At 32.4% G+C, this 25,481-nt stretch overlaps 1 protein-coding gene across 1 annotated transcript; it reads right to left on the bottom strand.

Annotated features, from left to right (window-relative positions):
- Window positions 1–919: 919 nt before the first annotated feature.
- LOC128176529 (DNA polymerase epsilon subunit 2-like) lies at window positions 920–25,481 on the bottom strand. The gene is made up of 15 exons (XM_052842938.1): window positions 25,339–25,481; window positions 24,112–24,212; window positions 23,513–23,585; window positions 22,387–22,464; window positions 14,826–14,919; window positions 14,404–14,478; window positions 13,675–13,758; window positions 12,777–12,833; window positions 12,256–12,377; window positions 11,732–11,873; window positions 10,708–10,828; window positions 9,989–10,103; window positions 9,700–9,883; window positions 8,258–8,434; window positions 920–1,092 (listed from the first exon to the last, which is right to left on the bottom strand). Exons 1-15 carry the CDS (start codon window positions 25,401–25,403, stop codon window positions 1,009–1,011), a joined length of 1,572 nt encoding a protein of 523 aa, XP_052698898.1. The 5' UTR covers window positions 25,404–25,481; the 3' UTR covers window positions 920–1,008.

Below are 25,481 nucleotides of genomic sequence, written 5' to 3'. Positions count from 1 at the left end.
TTTTATCATTAACTTCTCTTTTTTCTATAAAGAAGGCTCGGTGATCAGAAACCATTATGATAACTTAGTTATGCAAGTTGTAAATACATTTTTCCCCTAGCCATATATAATTTCTAAATAAACAAAATCCCAGTTATCCGTAATTTAGAATTCTTCTGGTGGTGGGGGGGGGGCTGCTTTTATGCATGTAAAAATTATGAATGAAGTACACAAAAATTATAATGATAACTGTTTAAATCTATGGTTCATTAGACCTCAACTAATTTAAAAAGGAATGTTATAGTTTCGCACTTCTAGATATATACGTTCACTAAACAGTGTAACATATCTTATCGCGTTTTTCACGTGCTCGTAGTGTCCTTTCTGAGATATTTCATTTTAATCAAATAAAATATACAATGTTGTATATTTTATTTGATAAAATGAAATATATCAGAAAGGACAGTAGCACTAAAAGTATATAAAAAAACATACAAAAAGACGCAAAAATGTATATCAAACATGGGTAAAGCCTTCAAAGTGTCGTTTAGGAATAACAAAGAGGTCAAAACAGTCTTTAATTAGCATATTATTTTATTCAGACTTCTAGTAGTTTCTTCAGCGTTAAGTTTAGTTGAGTAAAGAATGCCCTTGACTTCACTTATTTTAAAGAGGAATTCGGTAAAAGATACTTATTCAAGATTTTATAAATAACGATAAACGTTGATCATTAACTCATTAACCATCTCTATTTTACACAGCAACCAAATCGAATACTTCTACTTTACAAATCCCTCTATTAAATAAGTCTTCAAGTAAGTATAGAGTGAATTTAGATAGATTTTGAAAGATCTTTGTCAAAAAGTTCCGATATTACGGAAAACCGGTTCATATGCCTTTTTAGGTCCATCTTGGATAAAGTCACCAAAACAAAACTATTGAGTTTTTAAAATACATTTTTACTCATACATGTACACATATAAAACCATTTTTTCTGTATAATAAATAAACATAAATGTTGTATAAGATTCAGTCCCCGATTTTACTGTCCTCAATCTGCCGAGACGCCGGGAAGTAGACCTTAAAACTGAAGTCTGTCCTCGGAAAGGAGCCCTGTAAATGATAAAATAGTAACAAATTTTTGGATTAAAGCAGTTATAAAATTCAGTTAATTTACATGAACATGCAATAAAAAACTGAATTTTGACAGCATCATATACAAATTTAGCTTCTTTAAAATAAAAATTTGAAACTGTTACGTACATACATGTATAATGTTAATAAAACAATCTAAATTTTTGTAAAGGACAAGGACAATAGTTGATAGTACCAATCAAAAACAAACTTGTACTTCAAACACTATGCCAGTATTAGGGTTTTTGTCTTGAAATTTTATGTAATGTGAATAATATTTTATTATTGACCTTTTTTAATACAACCTTTGACCTTTGCCTCGTGACTCTTTACATCATGCGCAACACGTGAAAAAAAATTTGAATTCATTATTTTACTTTTATCTTGCACAATTTCCACTCCCATACTGCAAGACGAAAACAAAATGGAATGCAACCTTGCTATCATCGTCTAGAAAAAAAAGCATCAAACGTCTCCAACCAAATATCGAAGCCATAGCTTACAATGAAGCTTGCTGTGGGGAAGATGACAAAACAAAGCATGGATGTTTTACTTTCACTTACAAATGTAACACTTGAACAAAATTACATGTACTGCAGTATACATGATGAGCTAAGACCGAATTTACTAGTAAATAAATACAAAGATTAAAATCCAAGAAGGGCTTTGGGTGCTGAAGTAAACGGTACTTAAACCGTTATAGCAATTTCTAAGAATTACCCCCCCCCCCCCCCCCCCGAAAAAAAAATACCTTACCTTATATAACTAGTGGTTAGAATAAGAGTATGGGGGGTAATATGGATTCCGTGAGTAGCAACAGGTATAGTCATGATAACTCTCGGGTTTCATTGGGCGGTTCACGTACAAACAATCATTTTTGTACCCCTTCCCCATCAAAATCTGATGCAGGAATGTCTCCTGAACCGGCGGTCGATTGCACGTGCAACTCGCAGACGACACACTGTGACTGACATAATCAGGCAGAACGGGGTGGTGGGTAAATCCCGAGGGGTAACGATAATAGTTTTCGTGATGAAAATTCTGTCTCGGGTCACTCAGCAGACGAGGGTCGTAGTAATAATTTGGCGGTTGCTGCATATTTCCGGAAGATGTCAACATTTTAAGAAAGTCTTTCAAAATTCAACAAACTGAAGGAATGATGTCACCGGCACGAGCAATTCACCATCACAAATAGTACCAAAAAAAAAATTCAACAAAGATTCCGTCTTCACTAAGAATATATGCGAAAGAGAAAACACAAATTTCACTTTTCTCAGCACCGCTTTAAATTCAACTTAAAAAATTAATGGAAAGATTTAAAGCTGTTATGATATCATTTTTAAAGGGTTTGGGCAATCCCACCGTGGTCTTAGACCTGTTTCCTTCCCTTCCCTCTCTTTCTACCTTTTATAGAATTCATAGAATTCAGTCAAGGATGTTTACAGTGTGTCGAAATCAATAAGGAGCCCACGTGGGCCTCTGTATTTTTCCGGGTCAGGGTTGACAACGCGCGATGCCACCTGATAAAAGGATCTATTTAAAAATAACAAGCGTGACGGGAGTTTGTAATGATTGCTAGGGAACATTCCGTAAATAACATTTTTTTTTTTAAAACCTCATCAAAAGGTCGGTGGATATTATTTTGTGTTCTTACTTTATTGTATGAACTTCAAACGAATGGAAGGTTGTGTCTTGAAAATTCCAAATGTATCATTATCTTTTCTTTTTTCTTTTTTCGTTATCGTTATCGTTCATATTAATTACAGGATGTACTTTGTAGGCCCGTGTCCCCAACTTGTATTTTCTATCCTTTACATCTTCACTCGCCTTTGTGATTATAATCTAGCGGAATACGGCATTGGTAGGAATCAAAATTACGGAAAATAACCAAAGTACAACGAACTCGACAAATGTCTTAACGCGTTAAAAATCAAATTGAATGGACCGAGTGAGTGAAGACCAATTGCGCGTTTGATATACGCACATTGTCAAGCTAATAAGGCATCACGCAGAGACGCATGTTCTTTTTTATCCACTGACAGCAGTTTTTTGAATAGTTGGGTTCGTAACTATAATTGTACCTTCATAAAATACTTGTATATGATCCCGCACTTATGCACTTGTCCGTAAATTGCAAAGTATTTGTATCTTAATTAAGAGCTTTGAAAAAAGAAATGTGTTTATAATAGCAGAATCTTATTTCAATCATTCTTCTCGTTTAAAGGCCATAATTGAGGTAATTTTCTTCAAGATTTTCTATACATGATCAAATGGGTCATTATCAAAATATGCAGACTTTTAAAATATGTAAAACATGAGAAAATTATTGGTGAAAAAATTACTTTGATTGCAAAAAACACATTTAACAAACAATAAAGTATAACATCTAAAAATTTGCAAACATTGGAATCTACCATTTGGTGGATAATTAGACTAAAATTAAATGAACTGTGAAAATTTTGTCAGTGGTGTAACAGGCATATAGTATAGGAAAAAATTCTTAAATAAAATAAAATAATTCTTTTAAAATGATGGACATAAAGTTTATATCAACAAACTTCATTTAAAGTTATTAGAATTAGATAACAGAAAATATTTGACACATTTACATAGTGACCAACATAACATTTGGGACAAAGTCTTGATGTTACTCAACAAATTTTTAATTTGAGCATTAAAAAGAACACAACTGGATTTTCCTTTTAATGGAGCATAAAAAAGACATTATTGTAAATGCACTGGTGTTTTCAAATATACATGAATCATTGTCAGTTAATTTTATTTGGAGAAAAATGTACACGTTACACCACTGATTATTATGTTTTACCACTGACTTAAAGTTACACCACTGACCTAGCGATAATAAATAAGAGATAAGTGTGTTAAATTTTGTAAAATAAACTAATTTCTATTTTTGATTGCATTTAAAACATGAAAAATTTGATCTTAAATAAAAGTTTTCGTGCCTCTTTCTTTCATAATCTGAAGATAGACACACTGTTACACCACTTATAATCAGTGTTACACCACTGACACGAAAATGGCATGTAGATGTTTTTTTTACATGAATTCACTCATTCTTTGATGTTATATTTTTTACTATTGGCATCCACACACTTTTATCCACCTTGTACCGAGTTCGAACTTTCTTCGGCTCATCAATCTCACAAACAACATCTTCAATACTATACCAGCTCATATCAATCATACACTTTGGATAATAAAATTGAAATTTCTCCAATTTTCTCCAAAATCTATGCATACAATGCATATACACTTCCTCTTTGTCTATATATGTTTTTTGAAGCTCAGCTAGCATTTGTTACCTTTAAGTATTTGAAAGATTTTAGTATAACATAATAGGGAATGTGAAATGTCAGTGGAATAACATATATTATTGTACACTATAAGTCATTAAAAAATTCGATTTTTTAATAAAAATATGATGTGGATAATTTCATTTCTTTATTAGAATATATTTGTTTTTACCTTTGTCTTTTAATCAAGTATTTAAATGGGTAAAACATAATTAGAGCATACAAAATGTCAATGGTGTTTCAAATAATGTCAATGGTGTAACAGGTCTCATTTTCCAGATTAAGAAAACACAATTGCAATTAAAAAGTCAAGCTTTCTTTATTGTGACAGTGTCTAACTTGTAAAATTGATAAATAACAATTGTTCAAAATGCTCAAAATATAAATGAAATGGAAGAAAAAGTAAAATAATTAAATAATGTCATGTGGTGTAACAGTTTTTTCAGTGGTGTAACAACAATTTTTGGTTACACCACTGACCGTTATACCACTGATGTATCCATAGTAAATGTAGCAGTATGACCCAAGAGAACAGATACTACACTAAGCTACATAGCCTATGTTATAATGTGATAAACATTCATCATTTATGTGAAAAACTTTTTTGTTCTTTCATAATAGAAAACCTTAAATAGCACGTTATCCCACTGACACAGTTTACATTGTATTTTTCGGAGCATACTAACATTTTCTGCCATATTTTCTATCACAATGATGTCATCACTGATACATTTATCTTTTTAGTAGCAGGGAATGATGTCACTATGATCTGGGGGATTCCAACTGTAGTACAATATTATTTACTTGATGTATTTTAAGATATTTTTATATAATTTGCCTTTTAACACCAATGACAAAAACTTTTTGTACAAGCATATATCTCATCAAATTCATTGTTTTTAAAAGATAACTTGTTAAGGAGCATAGCAGAAATTAAAATATGAATGTTGTTTTAAAAATTAACGGCGATTTTTGGAATAAAACATCAATATTATTGAAGATATTGTAGGTTAAAGACGTTGGAAAAATTTAATGACAACATAAATTCACTGAAATCTCATAACAAATAATATTTTTTTTATACTTTAAGCAGTAAAATTGTCGATTTATTTGTTCAACAATATGGGTTTAAGTTTCTAAAATCCAATGGTACTGTATATATTCCCCAGAACATTATTTTTCCCCCTTTAAATTGACACTGACGCAAAAGGCTGCATATTTTGATAATGACCCAAATAAAAACGTTCATGGATATCATAAAATGATTATCATGTATGATATAAATATGGCCCGTTTCCCCTACTGAATGAAGAGCACAGAATGATAATGTCAGTTAACTAGGTCATTGTAGTGCACAACAAAAAATCTCTACATTTTTTTTTTTTTTTTGCAAACTCCATCATAGAAGAAAATTATTTTTTTGCCTGAAGCACACCCAGCACATGTCCTTTGACTGTTCTGAGAAAATCTCGAACAAAAATTTACAAAAACGTTCAAATCAATTCAATTTCCCTCTGCAATGCGAGACGAGACATTGATTTGGATTTTGAAATTGAAAATAACCTAGTACTTTTTGGCTGAACTTCCTGCTTATAGAATACTTCTGGTATTCATTTCCGATATAAAAGTCAGTAAAATTGAAATTAATCTGTTCTTGGTAATATGGGTGGATAATTTTTTTTTCACTTCATTTCCTTTGTTATAAATACGGTCATTGTCTTCAAATAGAAAACTTGATCTTTCACTTATAAAAATTGTGCAAAAAACAAGTTTATATAGAAACTAAAAGTATATTCAGTAATATTCATTTCAAGCATGTACAATCTTTCAGGCTTCCGTTCTGGGAATTCAAAGTTTAAGATCTATATTACCTAGGGTTTTTTTTTTTAAATCTAGTTTAAAGTACATACATTTGCGTAAAGAACAACAATTACATAAAAACAAGTGTCAGCTTACAAATTCAGACAGTGATTTAAAGGGATGGGAATGGAAATCTTAAAAAGTGGTACATTTATTCATGATTGGGGTCTAAATAGAGAAATATTATTAGTGACACAGTTTGTAGTTAACCTAATATTTATAGAGACACTACAGCTCATTTTGCACAAATACCGTGAAATGACAATTTATTGCTAAAATCAACAATCAAATATAGACTCAATAAGATGGTAACCATCTTAAAAAGCCTGATTATAAATAGATAATAAGATGAGAAGCATTTCAGAGAATTTTGCTTTGACCTTGACCTCTAACCTAAATATTTTCCAGCTGGCATAGATCTGTTTTCATCTCATTATCCCTTACATACAGACATTTTTGTTTCCTCTGAGCATGATTAAGCAAACAGGAATTAATCAACGTCTAAAACTGATTATATAGAGGTCTGCTTTGACCACCACATTGACTTGGTTCAAAGTCATTGCACACGGTGACACCATTAATCCAAAAGCTCTGTTTGAGTGAGGAATAAGCCAAAATAAGCTAAGATGAGAGTATATATGCTATATGCTATATAAAAAAGAATTTTTGTTTGATCAGATAAGACCTTGACCTACAAACTTCATTCAAGGTCACTGCACACCCTTACACCATAGGCACTCTGTGCGTGAAGTATGAGCCAGATTGGACCAAGAGGAGAGAAGATATGCTTATGACAAAGATTTTTGGTATAATTCTGCTATGACCTTAACCTTAGACCTAAAATCATGGTTCAAGGTCACTGCACACCCTTTACCCATAGACACTCTGTAGGTAACGTACATGTATAGGCCAGATTGAGCCAAGGTTAGAGAAGATATGGTCTGGACAAGAGAACTCGACCGGAGAGAGAAGGATGGATGGACTACAGAATGATCACAAAGGGCGCCGACAGAGCTCGCCTCGAATAATTTTAGACAGCCTATAAATATTTATACAATAAATATTGCTACCCCAGCCTATTGTGTATTGGTTGTAACCATTTCAGCAAAAGGATGAAAAGACCACGAATTTCGACAGATTTAGCTACAAAACACATATAGTGTTAACTAAAATAAATACTAAATATCCCAGTCATCAATACTTCATTTTTTATAAGAATATTTTAACATATACATCCATCGAGCATTTCCATTTCCCTTCTTCGTCAGGTGCCTCATTTAAAATAACGCTCAGAGGTTGTGACAAGTTTAGAAATTTCTTAAAAGTTAAGACGCTTTGTCACGTGCGTGATCCTGTGCATAAATTATCTTCACTACCTATTTATATCTATGAATATTCCATTAACAACTGACTTTATAGTCATTAAAATCTTGTGTTTTGAGCATCAGCAGAAAACATGTAAATACAAATACTGTATATCCGGGTTTTTTCCCCGTGTCACAAAATTTGCGAAAATGGGAGAAATCAGCAACATTTTATTTTTTAATTTGCATCAGTCATTTTGTGCAATTCAAAAAGTTTCTTATAGAAAATGATACAGGATGTAATTTCTGCTTATTCATTTATTTGCAATTTAAAACAGATCGCGAAAAAAGCAAACATTAGATCATTGCGAAAATTACAGGATATACGGTAGTATTGTATAACTTTATGCAAACAAAAAACCTGAACTGCATTTTACAAAAGAACTTACGACAAAGTAGTAAATATTTTCAGTCTAATGGAATGATATTTAATGAACAAAACTTAGACAAAACATATTTAAAACAACTATTCTGATGTCCATAATTATATTTTACAGCCATGAGAATAAAATATTGGTATAGTTTGTGATTTATTTTCATTCATTCATTTGGTCGCAAGTCGTAAGTTCTTTTGTAAAATGCAGCCCTGATTACTGTACATACTGGGTTCATCACTGTACAATCAGCAGCCGTTGTGTGGAAGGGGTCAAATTTGTCGGCACACACCACGAGATCTGGGAGGGGGTAGAGTCGCAGCCCATTGTCGTAAGGCCAGTACACCGGGCACACATGTAGAGGCAGAGGGCATAGGTGGCCCTGACTGATCAGCGTCTTGGCAAACTGTGCAAAGAATGAACACACTATTTTAAAAATACAGAGCACTAAAGGAAGTGATTTTTGGTTTTTTAAAGAAAGCTCCCCTAGTCTTTCTATTGGTTGAAAATTGCTTCACGTAAACATAAAGACTTCCGACCCTTTTTTGAGTGACCTGAAAATCGAAAGGAATGATACCGGCACAGCTATATCAACTTATCTGGGGAACCTGTATATAAGATTGAAGATTCATGATTGTCAATAGACTTGCTAAATTCTCTTTGTTTATTAATAAGCGATTTTTTAAAAACCTTTAAACGATGCCAAAACATAGACTGGTAGAGAGCAGGAATTATTCAATCATTTAATTTGTTGATATGATACAAAGATCTTGTTCCGTGTTATTTTTCCTAATAGAATAAGCACCAGTATTTGACCCAAAGAATACAAAAATTCCCCACTCTCCCTCCTAAATTTTTTTTAAAATTTAAATTCAAAAAGTGAATAATAAATAGCGCATGTCATGATAGAAAAAAAACCATGTGATACAATCTGTAATTAACACAGTTCTGGCTGAGTTGCCAGGGAGCATGTGTTAGAAAATATGACACCCACTGATGTCAAACAACAACTACATCATTAATTAAATCTAACTAAAATAATAAAATATCTAATCAATTTTAAGTAAATTACCTAAATAGCCTCCAGAGAAAGGAGGTTCATAAAAAATAGATATTTTTATAAAAATAGTCAATTATTTCGACCTTGACACAATAACAGCAACAACTATTCATTTGAAGTTGAAATCAATGATGCACAGTATGAATATGGATGAACTAATAAGCCTATATGGTACATCATTAACGTGTCAGGAAATTTTAAAATATTTCCATGAAAAAGAAACATTTAAATTTAAGCTTTTCAAATGTTCTTTTCTACATATGACAGATGTGTAACAATGATAAAACCTGCATACAAATGGGGGATGGGGGCCATTTTAATCACTAGTAAGAACTCTGGATGAATTCAGGTCTCTGACTCATGTTTTTCTCACATTAAAAAGAAATGGAGGTTTTGATTTTGGCCAATACTTAAAAATATTAAATTGTTTAAAAATTGCAAAAAAAATCAGATAAATTAGAATATAAGATAGGTGAACTTTTTTTTTTTTTTTTTTTTTTTAAACTTGCTGCCCACAAATTTATACAAGCTGCCAACCCAATGAACCCATTATGGCCAATAATAGGAAAATTCAAAACCTGGCGTTTGCTTAGCTGTGTGAGGAAACTTACATGGGTTGGGACATCGTTGTCGGCCGGGAATTTCACACAGTTTCGACACATCTTAGTGACAATGTCTTCCCTGAAGACCACTATCTCCTGCGTACAGTACTGGATCCGACACGGGTTCGAGGTGAAGGTCGAATTTGGCAGCTTTCTTCTGACCTCCTCCGTTATACAGTTTGGTATGGGAGGTCTGCAGAACAGGAAAACACTGTTACTTAAAACATGGCTCTAACAAATTTAAGCTCAAATGACATGTATACAAGCTGCGGGATTTTTTTTTTTATTATACATGTACCTTGGTAAAATGGTTGACGGACCGGGGTCCTGTGACCCAGGAACAAATATAAATCTGCTGTTCTCCGCTATGTTGGGAAACTCCAAAATCAGGTCTATTAATGAGCGAAAGCTCTCTGAAATAAAATAAAATTATTAATCCATGTACATGTACTGCTGTTAATAACAGTTGCAGGAGGTATGTACAACAACATGAATTTATTGTACTAGCTAGGTGGTTCTGGCATTAGAGAGAGGCTAGTACATGCAATATTGTGGTTTTATTAATATTCAAGGGTATCAATTTTCGTGGATAAAGTGAAAATTACAGTTTCAAGGGTACGTAAATTCGTGGCCCTATCAATACAAAATGGTAATGGAAATTGCACTTCAATGAACACTTAATTTTGTGGATCAACTTAATAATGAAATCCACGAAAATTGGTATTCAAGGAATATTGATGAAACCATGGTACATTATCTTCTAAGTGGTCCATTGCATTTGTTATTCTTTTGAGGTTCAATTATCCTCAGATCCAAAATTAAAGGGCAAGTTATTGAATTTTGAATTTGATTTTTCAAATAAGACATATTTTAATAGGTCATATTATTTTATTGCAAAACCTATCAATTCTCTTTTCCCCATACTATCAATTTTACTGCATGTGGTCCATTTTATCACTAATCTTCCACAGCTATAGTACACAACAGGACACTAGTACTCTGCTGAAATACACTTACCCCTGAGGACTTTGGCTCTGTGACTTTCTTGCGGAGCAGATATAAAATTACCACAAAGAATAAAACACGTAGGTGGAAAGTCAGAATATCCCGTGAACAGCACCCGTAATTTTTCTATCACCTGAAATATATTTTTTTAGGAGGTAAAACGAAGATGCATGAACTCATTTTGCGAATCTTATTTATTGAATTTCAAATCAAACTGTACACCAAATTTCTGGGGACTGTTGAAAACAATTTGCTAAAAACATACGTCAATTTTATTTACAGCATACATCACTTTAATTTACAGTAATACGTCAATGTTCAAATACTTTTCCTTTTCACTTTAAAGCCTCTGATAACATGCATTTTAGAAAAATAAGAGATGAAAAGGCATGATAACAAGCATACTAAATTTTGACCATTCTATATCAACCCTTTCACGTCATGTTAGTTCTGGTCAAATTTGACCGGAAAGCTATTCCACTTAAATATGGCATTGTTCATAGTTGACTTATTTTAAGTTCAATGTACAAAAGATTAAAATAATTATGATAAACAGAGACTTGACATTTATACAAACATATATATAATACTTGTTTCATGCATTTCAAAATATCATTTTCACACTAAAAATGAGTAAAATGTACCCGATGTGAAGGGGTTTAAGTAAATACATGTACATGTATACTGTAAACCAACATTTGCGGCGACTTTTTTTGGTTGCTTTTTACTTACAATAAACTGGTTCGCGACGACTAATGTTCGCGACCAAGCCTTGTCCAGACCAGTATTTTGTTATAACAGCCATACGATAAAGACTGGTTCGCGGCGAGAAATAATCGCGACGACAATGCTCTCGCGAACCTCGCAGAAATTTCTCGCATGCGAATTAAAGTTGGTTTACAGTATTATCCTGTAGAGCTCACTGAGGGCATAAAGTTCTACCCTTGGATAGACCAAAATATACATGTATATGTACAGTATGTCATTGTTACGTGTGCAACTCTTTCAGACGTTTTCTTGACCTAATTTAACTGACCTTGACCTGGTCCAGCCAGACATCAGATAAGAACACAAACATGGCGTCTCTATTCTCTTGCTCCACCTGTTTTAACTTGACTGAAGCCTTGGCACAGATGCTCGACAATCCTCCGAAAAAATTAATGTTTCCAAAATATGCCCTGTAATGAAAAGATCACATACACCGTACTTCATCAAAGTTTTTATGAATATTTTTATGTGAATTTTGTTTATTTTTGATAAAAATATAAATATGGCTGCTTTTCAACAACCAGTACAAGCTGCTAAAAAATATAGTTACGTTAATTGTTGTGAGCAGATCTAAGAATATAATACCCACTTATTTCAAAATACCTGCAATCATCATATTTACATGAAAACAAATCAAACATTCCCAATACACATAACACATTTTCACACACATTCAATGAAAATGAAGACACTTTAAGCCCTTAATTTGTTTGAAATACACAATTTCCATAAAATGAACACAGTTTGATCCTCAATTCTGCTCAATATTTTTAAAACAAGCCCTGAATTAACCTTGTGACTTTTGCTGGTTCCGGGGGAGGGAATCCAAATGCATTGACATGGAAGACTTCATCTTCGTACCAGCCCTCCGCCAGCACAAAGCAATTCTCTGTAAACAGTCCCGTATGGAAATTCTATCGCAATGTTAAAGATTTTTTCATTGAAAATTTAAAATATTCTTAAAATTTATTCAAAGCATCAATTTACCTGGTACATGGAATTAAGGTAAACATTTCCCTCTTTTTCCTTATGTTTTTTTTTTAAATCACCACAAATTATCACGTTGACAACAAATAAGTAAAAAATTTGTAACTCTTATAAATAACTTATTTAGAAATACTTCACACCACTTCAATATGTTTTATGGCAGAGAAAAAAAGGAACAGTCATTTTTATAAATTCCCAAATGTCTACAGTTCCTGTACAATACACACTTTATTAAACTCAGCCAATCTTAACCAACCAAAATTAGGGATGTAGAGAATGTTAAAAACACTGAGCCCAAATTTAATCAAAAGTAAGAAGAAGGATACAGCATCACTGAGGTCCACCTGTACCGCTCCTGTTGGATCCTCCACATACCACTTTCCCTGAAAACCAAGAGACGGATCCACATAATTTAACATCAAAACATAGTATAAGTGTAAGCATTTACAGTGCACATAAAAATTCAAAATTTCAGTGAAGATATCGGAATATTTTTTTATTTTTTTTTTTAACTGCAATATTCTGCATGCTTCTAAGGGATCAAATTAACTTTCAATCAAATTTTGCGTTAAGACTCATGAATTAGCATAGCATTATCTTCAAAGGGTTCTTATGAATTTTCCATTAAATATTGTATTAAGGTATTCAATGTATAATGGAGGGATATTGAACAATTTTGAATCATTTTAAACTAGTTAAATATTTATTGCTAAATAACTATCAAAGTGAAATGAACCAAATTCACATGACAGACAACATATAAGGAGCCGGTCATTTTGCACCTAATTTTTTTTAAAAGCGTTATCTCCCCTTGATTAAAAAAAGAAAATTTTAACTTCGTCAAAATATCTGCGGTAAATGATTCATTTTATTTCATATTTTAATAAAGAGAAAGTTTATGCATGTATTGACCAAGAGCGTTTTGCGAATTTTAAGTTACTTTTTACAATATCTTAAGAAAACATACGTTGCCCATAGACTTCAATGCAAAATTCCAGGTGTAATTAGTTGGACCATAATCAATATTTTGAAAATTCCTTTGGTGGACTATTTTTATTTGATAACACCTTCAAAATGATATCATGATTAAGAACATCGGACCATTCATTTATTAGGTACAAAATGTGGTCGTTATACATCGAATACCTTAATACACGTGAATAAGCAGAACAATGTCTGTGGCCTTGATTCAAGATAAGTAAATATGTTTATCTTAGGTTTTACCTCTTTTAGTTGCGTCAACATGCCAAGGACAATAATTTCTCCCAACCTGGCAGTACTTCCTAGTAAATATTCAATTGGCTTCAGCTAAAGCAAAACATAACAAGATATCTGTGAGCCAATGCTTTCTAGTGATACATTTGCTCTGATGTGAATATACAAAATAAGCAAAGTTGGTATTCAACAGGAAGTTGACATTGAATTGGTTCAAAAATGAATCCCACCACGTGGCATCCCTAAACAAAGAGAGTGTGTTGAAATTTCAACCATCTGTGATACATAGTTGCTGAGAAATCTTTGATGAAAATTTGTTAAAAATTTCGGCTTAAAAGAAGCAGTCAATGTTTAACAGGATATTGAAGTCTGATTGGTACAAAATTGAATCCCACTACATTGCATTCCTAAACAAAGAGTGTATCAAAATTAGTTTCAAGCATCTGCAACTAATTGTTACTGAGAAAAATGAAATAGAAACTTGTAATCGACAAACACACAAGGATAAAACAGTATACCCCCCTCACCTTCAGAGTGGGGGTACCATACAGATGGATTTTATATCCAATTCACACCAGCAGAACTCAATATTTTAGACTGTAAGATGGACCAAATCAGAAATCTATACCACACAAATGATTTTATTATATCCATAGCAAGGGGACAAAAATTTATCAAAACCTGGACAGGAGATTTGGCATCCCCTTAATTTCCATCCCCATCAACATGTATCTTTACCTGGAATTTCTTAGCACTTTCATCTTTCTCTGCACCAATAACAGGGGGAGTAAATAAATCATGTCTTTGGGTTCTCTGATATAAACAAAAGATGTGAAACAATTACTCATCAAAAAGATGAGTATACTCAAAATAACTGCAAAATGTTGTTAAAATTCATTTTTCTGAAAAAAAGCAGGGAAAATGTCAATCTGATGGATTACATCTAGTAAAATACCTTTCTTTTCATTTTTTTTTTTTTTTTACACTTGTATAAAATTTCATACATATAGTTACTTTATCCATTTCCATATGAGATAAAAATGTCTTATAGAGTTAGGGATAAAGAAAATACATATAAATACCGTAGCTTCTTTTCTTTCCCCAAAATCATCGATGCCTGTTTAACTTTATATGATCCATACAACCAAAGTTTAAATTACCTGCTGAAGAATGGTGTATCTGTCCAAGAACAGGGTCACTTTGTCTTGGGCAGTTCCATGTAGACATGGGGGAGGTAGCCCTAAAGTAGAATTTCTGAAGGAAAACACCCAGTGCAGATGTCAGATTATTCATCACAAGTATGAAGTAGTTCAATATCAACAGTAACTAATTTCATTTTGCACCATTCCATATATTAAGAACATGTACATTTATGTCATATGTTAAAAGAAAATACATTCCATATTACTGTAAACCAGGGGCTGACAAATCCGATTGCCCGACGCCCGGGGCAAGTGGTTTTTCCGATCGGGCAAGTAAAAAATCGGTAGGGACTTGCCCGTGGCAAGTGACTTTTTAAACTTTCGCATATGTACTGAAAATGAAAGTACATGTACCGTATTTTGCCGAATATAATACACATTTTTTTCTAGAAAATTCTTTACGATCTAAGGGTGCTTAAATTTTACACCACAATAGGATTATGACGGGGTTTTTTCCAGGTGCAGCATAGGCTATATCATAATGAAATAAAATCCTCACTTCTGTTCTTCAGTACGACTGTTCTCGTGTTTGTTTATCATAATGTTTAAAACTAATTTAGTTTAATTGCAAAAACTGTTTTGATTATAATCTGACAATTTAGCATCAATTTGAGCTGTTTATTCTATGTTCAACTTCTTTGAGCTGTGTTCACCGTCACCATGTATGCCGCCATAACTGATGTTAAACATAGGTAATCACAGATTACAAAGCTCACCGAGACGAGACATCACCCTTATGAGACTTCACCTTTATAATCTTGGATATTTATTGGTTTCTGTTTTGACACAATATCGTATATCATCTGTTAAAAAATTGTATGATAATCATATGTTCATATGTTAATCAATACAATAATATAAAATCAAATATTGCATCCGATCATATTTACAACATATATCATATAATACAATAACATACCATAATAAACAATGATGAGATATGATATTGTAACGTATGATATGACATTGTATTGTGTTATACGTTATTGTATTTGATCACATAATACAATAGCATAATATATAAAACAATATTGTATTATATTATATATAACAATATCATATAACATAAAACATCATAACATTGAAAACATATGATATTATATTGTATAATATATTATGATATTGTATGATACTGTATCATTTTTGATACATAATATGATATTGTATCATATGATACATATAATTTGATACAACATTGTATCATATCAAATAATACAATATTATGTGATAAAGTAAAATATTATATAACAATATTATATTATACAGATTGTATCATATGATACAATAATATATTTCACAAGATCATACAATACAATTTCATGTGATAATATATCATAAATTATAAAACAATATCATATTATACAATATCGTATGATACAATATTATATAATATTACAGTATCATATTATACAATTTCATGTGATATAATTCTATATTACAGAAACTAATATCATATTATACAATATCGTATGATACAATATTACAGAATATACAATATTGTATCATAGGATACAATATCATATTTTGCAATATCTTATGTCATAGTATCATGTGATAAAATAATAAAATTAATAATACAATATAATATTATACAATATTGTATCATAATATACAATACTATGTATAACGATATCATGATACAATATCATAACATAAAATATCAAAAAAATTGATACAATATCATATCGTATCATATAACTTTTTATAATATTACATATGATATTATATTGTATTATATTAAACAATATTGTTTCATACCATACAATACTATATCATAGGAATCATGTTATATCATTTATCAAAAAACACATCTATCTATCTGGCAAGTTTGAGTGAGGTAGGAGATTTCTTTAGCATCCTTGATAATTGAGATCAGGCTCTGCATCTGACGCAACCTCTGCGTTTCATTTATAATATAGTTAAATCAACTATGCAAGCTATCATCTATAAAACATGTGACCTGTTCCAAAAAAACTAAACCTCATCCAGCATCCGAAACATATGGCTTAGATTCAGCATTCAAGCCTGTCAGGTGCATCAGTATACATAAGACGCATCTCCATGCAAGTTTGGTGAAGTTCAGACCAGTAATAACTAAGATATCATCATCAGAGGGCACTAGCAATTAAAATCTTAACCTGCTCCAACATCCGCAACCTTTGGCTCAGATTCAACATCCATGCCTGTCAGGTGCATCTGTATCATAAGACACACCATCCATTCAAGTTTGGTGAAGTTAGGACCTGTAATAACTAAGATATATTTTTTAGCATCCTTGATAATGGAGATCAAGCTCTGCATCTGAAGCTTCCTCTGTGATTCATTCATATTACAGTTTAATCAACTATGCAAGTTTGAAAAAGTACTATTATCTATTAAACATGTGACCTGTTCCAAAAAACTTAACCATATCCAGCATCTGAAACCTATGGCTCCGACTCAGCATTCAAGCCTGTCAGGTGCATCAGTATCATAAGACGCACCATCCATGGAAGTCTGGTGAAGTTAGGACAAGTAATAACTAAGATATAATCATCAGAGGGCACCTGTTTCAAAAACTACAACCAGCTCTAAAAACCTTAACCTCCTCCAGCATCCGAAACCTATGGCTCAGATTCAGCATTCAAGCCTGTCTGGTGCATCAGTATCATAAGACGCACCATCCATGGAAGTCTGGTGAAGTTAGAACAATTAGTAACTAAGATATAATCATCAGAGGGCACCTGCAACAAAAACTATAACCAGCTCTAAAAACCTTAACCTCCTTCAGCATCTGTAGCCTATAGCTCAGATTCAGCACCCAAGCCTGCCTGGTGCATCAGTATCATAAGACACACCATCAATGCAAGTTTGGTGAAGTATGGACCAGCAGTAACTTAGATATTGCTATCAAAGGGCACCTGTAACAAAAACTTTAACCTGCTCCAAAAACCTTAACCTCCTCCAGCATCCGAAACCTATAGCTCAGATTCAGCACTCAAGCATGTCTGGTGCATCAGTATCATAAGACACACCATCCATGCAAGTTTGGTGAAGTACAGACCTGCAGTAACTTAGATATTGCTATCAAAGGGCACTTGCAACAAAAACTTTAACCTGGTCCAACAACCTTAACCTCCTCCAGCATCTGAAATTTAGGACTCAGATTCAGCATCCAAGTCTTTCAAGTCCATAAGTAGGTCCAGATCCATCATCCATGCAAGTTTGGTGAAGATAGGACAAGTAATAGCTTAGATACAGGACCTGCAACAAAAACTTTAACCAGGTCCGGACGCCGACGCCGACGCCGAGGGTATAGCATAAGCTCCCCCTGACTTCGTCTCGGTGAGCTAAAAATAGATGTGTGCCTGTTATCACTCGCTAATCATAATCATAGCCTAGAACTTTTTTAAAATCAAAATATCAGGCTTAATATGATTAGATACAACTCCTAATGATTCATTTCACCTTTATTTTTAACACCTCTGTGGCCTTAATGAAATCATGGTCGTGAAGACGTGTGCGCTTGTGACCTATTATCTCGGACATTCACCTAACAATGCCTAAGGTGACAAAAATTATCAAAACACCCAAAACTGTTTATAAAATGTTTGTTTTTTACCTTTAAAACAAATCCAACTAAATATCAACATGTTATGTGTTGATTTTTTAACACACTCTCGAGAAAACCAAGAGGAAGAGATGTTGAAACATAGGTAATCACAGATTACAAAGCTCACCGAGACGAGACATCACCCTTATGAGACTTCACCTTATGAGACCACCTTTATCATATTAAATGAAAATCATACTTTATGATCTTCGATATTCATGGATTCTGTTTTGACACAATATCATATATCATCTGTTAAAAAATTGTATGATAATCATATGTTCATATGTTAATCAATACATGTACAATAATATAAAATTAAATATTGCATCCTATCATATTTACAACATTTATGATACATATATCATATAATACAATATAATACCATAATAAACAATGATGAGATATGATATTGTAAGGTATGATATGACATTGTATTGTGTTATAAGTTATTGAATTTGATAAAATAATTCAATAATATATAAAACAATATAGTATTATATAACAATATCATATTACAATTAATACATCATAACATTGAAACATATGATATTAGATTGTATAATATAGTATGATATTGTATGATACTGTATCATTTTTGATACATAATATGATATTGTATAATACGATACAATATAATTTGATACAACATTGTATCATATCAAATGATACAATATTATGTGATTATTTAAAGTAAATTATTAAATAATACAATATTATATTATACATATTGTATCATATGTTACAATTATATATTTTACAATATCATACAATACAATTTCATATGATTTGATAATATATCATATAATAAACCAATATCATATTATACAATATCGTATGATACGATATTATATAATATTACAGTATCATATTAAACAATTTCATGTGATATAATTCTATATTACAGAAACTAATATCATATAATTTTATTATACAATATCGTATAATACAATATTATAGAATATACAATATTGTATCAATGGATACAATATTATATTTTGCAATATCTTATGTAATAGTATCATGTGATAAAATAATAAATTAATAATACAATACAATATTATACAATATTGTATCATAATATACAATACTATACATAACGATATCATGATACAATATCATAACATAAAATATCAAAAAAAATTGATACAATATCATATCGTATCATATAACTTTTTATAATATTACATATGATATTATATTGTATCATATTAAACAATAATGTTTCATACCATACAATACTATATCATAGGAATCATGTTATATCATTTTTTAACAAACACATCCATCTTTCGAGCTGGTTTGAGTGAGGTAGGAAATTTCATTAGCATCCTTAATAATGGAGATCAGGCTCTGCATCTGAAGCAACCTCTGCGTTTCATTTATAATATAGTTAAATCAACTATGCAAGCTATCATCTATAAAACATGTGACCTGTTCCAAAAAAACTAAACCTCATCCAGCATCCGAAACCTATGGCTCAGATTCAGCTTCAAGCCTGTCAGGTGCATCAGTATACATAAGACGCATCTCCATGCAAGTTTGGTGAAGTTCAGACCAGTAATAACTAAGATATCATCATCAGAGGGCACTAGCAATTAAAACATTAACCTGCTCCAGCATCCGCAACCTATGGCTCAGATTCAACATCCATGCCTGTCAGGTGCATCTGTATCATAAGACACACCATCCATTCAAGTTTGGTGAAGTTAGGACCTGTAATAACTAAGATATACTTTTAAGCATCCTTGATAATAGAGATCAAGCTCTGCATCTGAAGCTTCCTCTGCGATTCATTCATATTACAGTTTAATCAACTATGCAAGTTTGAAATAGTACTATTATCTAATAAACATGTGATCTGTTCCAAAAAACTTAACCATATCCAGCATCTGAAACCTATGGCTCAGACTCAGCATTCAAGCCTGTCAGGTGCATCAGTATCATTAGACACACCATCCATGGAAGTCTGGTGAAGTAAGGACAAGTAATAACTAAGATATCATCATCAGAGGGCACCTGTTTCAAATAGTTTAACCAGCTCTTAAAACCTTAACCTCCTCCAGCATCCGAAACCTAGGGCTCAGATTCAGCATTCAAGCCTGTCAGGTGCATCAGTATCATTAGACACACCATCCATGGAAGTCTGGTGAAGTAAGGACAAGTAATAACTAAGATATCATCATCAGAGGGCACCTGTTTCAAATACTTTAACCAGCTCTTAAAACCTTAACCTCCTCCAGCATCCGAAACCTAGGGCTCAGATTCAGCATTCAAGCCTGTCAGGTGCATCAGTATCATAAGACGCACCATCCATGGAAGTCTGGTGAAGCTAGGACAAGTAGTAACTAAGATATAATCATCAAAGGGCACCTGCAACAAAAACTTTAACCTGCTCCAAAAACCTTAACCTCCTCCAGCATCCGAAACCTATAGCTCAGATTCAGCACTCAAGCTTGTCTGGTGCATCAGTATCATAAGACACACCATCCATGTAAGTTTGGTGAAGTACGGACCTGCAGTAACTTAGATATTGCTATCAAAGGGCACCTGCAACAAAAACTTTAACCTGGTCCAACAACCTTAACCTCCTCCAGCATCTGAAATTTAGGACTAAGATTCAGCATCCAAGTCTTTCAAGTCCATAAATAGGTCCAGATGCATCATCCATGCAAGTTTGGTGAAGATAGGACAAGTAATAGCTTAGAAACAGGACCTGCAACAAAAACTTTAACCAGGTCCGGACGCCGACGCCGACGCCGACGCCGACGCCGACGCCGAGGGTATAGCATAAGCTCCCCCTGACTTCGTCTCGGTGAGCTAATAAAAACTATATATTTTATGAAGAGTACTTGTATTAAAAGTGGAAAAATTTAAAGTGAAGGGCAAAAGCATCGTACGGTATGTGTATTGTTATTTTTAATCACAATAAAGAATTTGGTTGGGCTAGAAGATAATGAGGTAGGGCAAGTAAATTTTGCCTTGCCACTTGCCCGAGGGCAAGTGCTTAAAAAATGTATTTGTCAACCCCTGTGTAAACCAACTTTTAATTGTTTTCAAGAAGTTTATGAGAGGCTCGATCATGAAAATAATTGCCATGAACAGTTTTGGATCTGGTATTATAATTGTAAATTAGAAAAGTGAAATCATCATGGCAAACAAAACTTGGTTAAAAGTATTTTCTTTTTAATTACATATGTTGTTAACATTATCCATTACCTTTTAAGATTATATAGAGTAGTACATGTACATGTATAATTGCTATGCAAAAATAAATCATCTCTTAATAATATTATATCCTTTACAACCTTAGGATTCAGTTTAATCAAAATTAACAGAGACATGATCAGCAGGACGAGTGCTCGCCAAAATTGGTGTTGCAGATACTGTATACAGGGAAATATTCGTCCCTGATTCATTTTTGCCCTTTTTGCCTTCATTGTCAGCAGGCGAATTTAAGACTGGGCAAATTCTGATGTCTCATATTATTTCTCTTTGAACACGACTCTGTCTGTGAAAATTCAAGAAGGGACAAAACTGCTTGCAAGTGTAGAAGGGCGAAAATTACACAGGGCGAAAATAACTCTGTATACAGTATATAGATAATTTTGAGCAACCAACCTGCTGAACACGCCTCAGTTGTTTTTCATAACATTGGCTTTTCATAATATTGGCATTTTCCATTAATACAGATCAGGTTAATACAGGTAATATGATATTTCCAGTAGCAACAACAATTATCTTTTTCTCTCTCCAGTGAGTGAAGGCGATAATCAAGCCCAGTGAGTGAAGGCAATAATTAAGCTTCTAATTTACCCTGTCTTCAAACAAACTGTTTATTCATTCAATTAAATTGACAAATTTTACTTTATAATTATATTCTATAAAAAAATTCAACTATTTTCAGCAGAACGAACAATAACTTACTGAATAAATTTCTTGCGATCAGCACTGTAAGTATATCTAGGCACCGAGAAAGCGTCAATAACACAAAATACATTGTCACTGTAAAGCAAAAAAAATTAAAATAAAATTCAGATATCTAATGTACCAAGATTCAAATAATGCTCCTGTTGGCTGATTTCAAAGCCAATAAAAGACAAAACAAATTATAGTTATGAATTTGATTTACAAGATGTGAGAATATACATCACAATATGTATTCTACAGATCTTTTCCAAATCTTTATTTGACTGTAAGTTTTTCAATTTTATATGAAAGTTTACCTGCTTAGAAAACTTCAGTACAATAAAGAATCACAAAGAAAAAAAATTATACAGAGCAAGCAACTTCCTAATTTATATATCTGTATGATAGAAAATGTTTATTTTCTCCAAAAAAATAACAAACAATTATCTTTTCTGAATGATTTTAAAATTTGACCTTTACATTGAAAAATCAAGTATATCTATATTAATAATTAATCCTTATAAAATAATTAACTGTTAACAACTGTGTTTAATTATCATTAACATTGTGTCATTAGGAAGCTGCAGGTCTGTAGCTCTCAGTCTAATAAAATTCAGATGGACGATTAAGGAGCTACACGGCCTCCTATAGTAAGAAAACTGCAATTTATGGAACACAAAAAATGAGTTTTGGACTGATTTTTCACACAAATTCTGTGGAAATATATAGTACCATTAAATTCTTCAGCCAATTTACTACTGATATTGTTACTTTATTTACTTGCCTCAGACGTTCTCTAAAACACACTGACCGACCTTGGAAAAAGAAGCATGTTTAATTCACGTCACTTTTTTACATGTAAACAAACTGCACCACTTCACTTTTAGGGGCTGGTGTGCTTAAAAGAATATCAGAAGAAAGTAAAGTAAAGTAACAATATTTGTCAATTGTAAAATGTCTGAGAATTTTTAGGGGAATCAAATTTTCAGAAATAAGATTATTCATAAAACTATTCCAAAACTAGCGCAATTTTTTGGGCGCCATTAATTGCATTTTTTTATTATGGAAAGCACTATAGCTCTCAGGTCCATCCAAAATTTTTTTAGACCATGAGCTACAGACCTGCAGCTAGAAGGACCCCTACCCCTCTTCCTGTTCAGCGTTGCATTCTTGAACAGCAGCCTCACAAGCATCCTTCCCAATTAATGAAGACTGCACTAAAAAGTAATTCATCACATCACTTGTAACCATCGTCCATGCAAAATAATGGACTAAGTTACACATACTGTGGTTTCATCAATATTCATTGAATACCAATTTTTTGGTTTTCGTTGTTAAGTTGATCCACAAAATCTAATGTTCACTGAAGTGCATTTTCAACTAACATTCTGTATTGAAAGGATCATTGACAATGAAGTTATGCATCCTTGAAACTGATTTTTGTTCAATACACGAAAATTGATACCCAAAAATATTAATGAAACCACAGTAAGAGGTTTATACAAGAAATATTCCTCATGGCATAGAATTCTAACAATAATAGTTATGTCATATATATTCATTATGAATAATATTTCATCAATATACATGTATATTTGTTACTTTGTCATAACAGTAATTTGTACATATGTACATGTATAGCAATATTTAAGGTGCCATGAATATGATTTTTATCTTTTAATCCAAAATTTCCTATTGTCAGGTCACAAGTTCTTGTGAATATGTCTTTGAGTTGACACTTACGAGGTTGTTTCTGGATGATTTCAATCATTTTATCAAGAATCTCATCTCTTTCTGATTCTTCCACATGGGTGAAAACTTCTATCAGGTATTTACTGGCTTCACTGAAATATATCATATCAATATACAGCTTATTCATTAAATGAGCGACATATTGGATGTAACATGTTTGCTATTAGATAATTATCTAATATCAGGCATGTTACATCCAATTTTTTTTTTTTCAGATTTCCTTTTCAAGCATATGATATAGAGGGTATTTCAAGATGAAAATCACTTGTAAGCAAATTAACTCTTCATGTACAGTTTTTTATTGCACCTTCAGTAGAATTGTAGGAAGTAGGACAATTAAAACTTAAGCATGATTGAAAATAACTTATCAGTATAATCTGTGATGTCATGTCCTGAATAGCTAGGATATAACTGTATTAGTATTTTCCATATGTACACACAGAAATTAATGTGTCCAAAGCTGTTTAAATTACTTATAATACTAAGTGATCTGCATCTGCTTGTCATGTTTATCATCATTATCATGGTGTATAAATATTGAAAGTGTCAGATATTATAACCAAAACTTGATATCAGTTTAAAGAGTACATAAAAACAGAAATCCAAAAGAACAAAAATTCAATAAAAATGACACAAAAGGCCAGGCCTCAGGATCATAAAGCAAACTTTGACGTTAGTCAAAAATTGTTCACTGTCTTAATGTCTCTTGATTGAAAACACTGACAAAATTGAAATGCTCGTCATTTTATGATAAACAATTGAATTATTTCATGACTGATTGAAAATTTGACTTAAGTCTGAAATTGCTTAATGATCCTGAGGCCAGGATTTATACCTAACAACTGCAGCCTGGCAAGAACTACCATTTTACTGCCCAACATGCAAACTGCCCAATCAATATATCATTTCACGCCACCCCATTATCTGAACATTTTGTGTACTAACTAAACAGTGGGATAAACTGACAAAAGGTATATCTTTCTTTGCTGAATTTTAAGTCATGAAGATTATACCAGACCCTTAAGATAATGGCAAGGAATAAACTATGAGTATGAGCTATAACAGTAGACTTTAAGTATAACGTTAGGCTAAATATTTTCCATTTCAATAAGAAAAAAGGCTGACCAACTTACAGCAGGATTCTGACTACAAAACGGTTACCAGCTTTAATTTTCAAGACTTTTCAACAAATGAGTCTTAAAGATATACACAACTAACCTCCGTAGTGTGAATCCATGCATTTTAAACGCCGACGTCAACTGGCTCTTCAACTTCGCAGCCATTTTTAATTTCCCGCCAATATTCTAACCATCAAACATGAAATGGTACTATAAACCATGATCTACCATAATGAATAATAA

The sequence above is a fragment of the Crassostrea angulata genome, chromosome 3 (genome assembly GCF_025612915.1).
Source record: "Crassostrea angulata isolate pt1a10 chromosome 3, ASM2561291v2, whole genome shotgun sequence".
Lineage (NCBI taxonomy): Eukaryota > Metazoa > Mollusca > Bivalvia > Ostreida > Ostreidae > Magallana > Magallana angulata.
The sequence above is the reverse complement of the archived record's forward strand: the minus strand, read 5'-3'. Positions and strand labels throughout refer to the sequence as shown.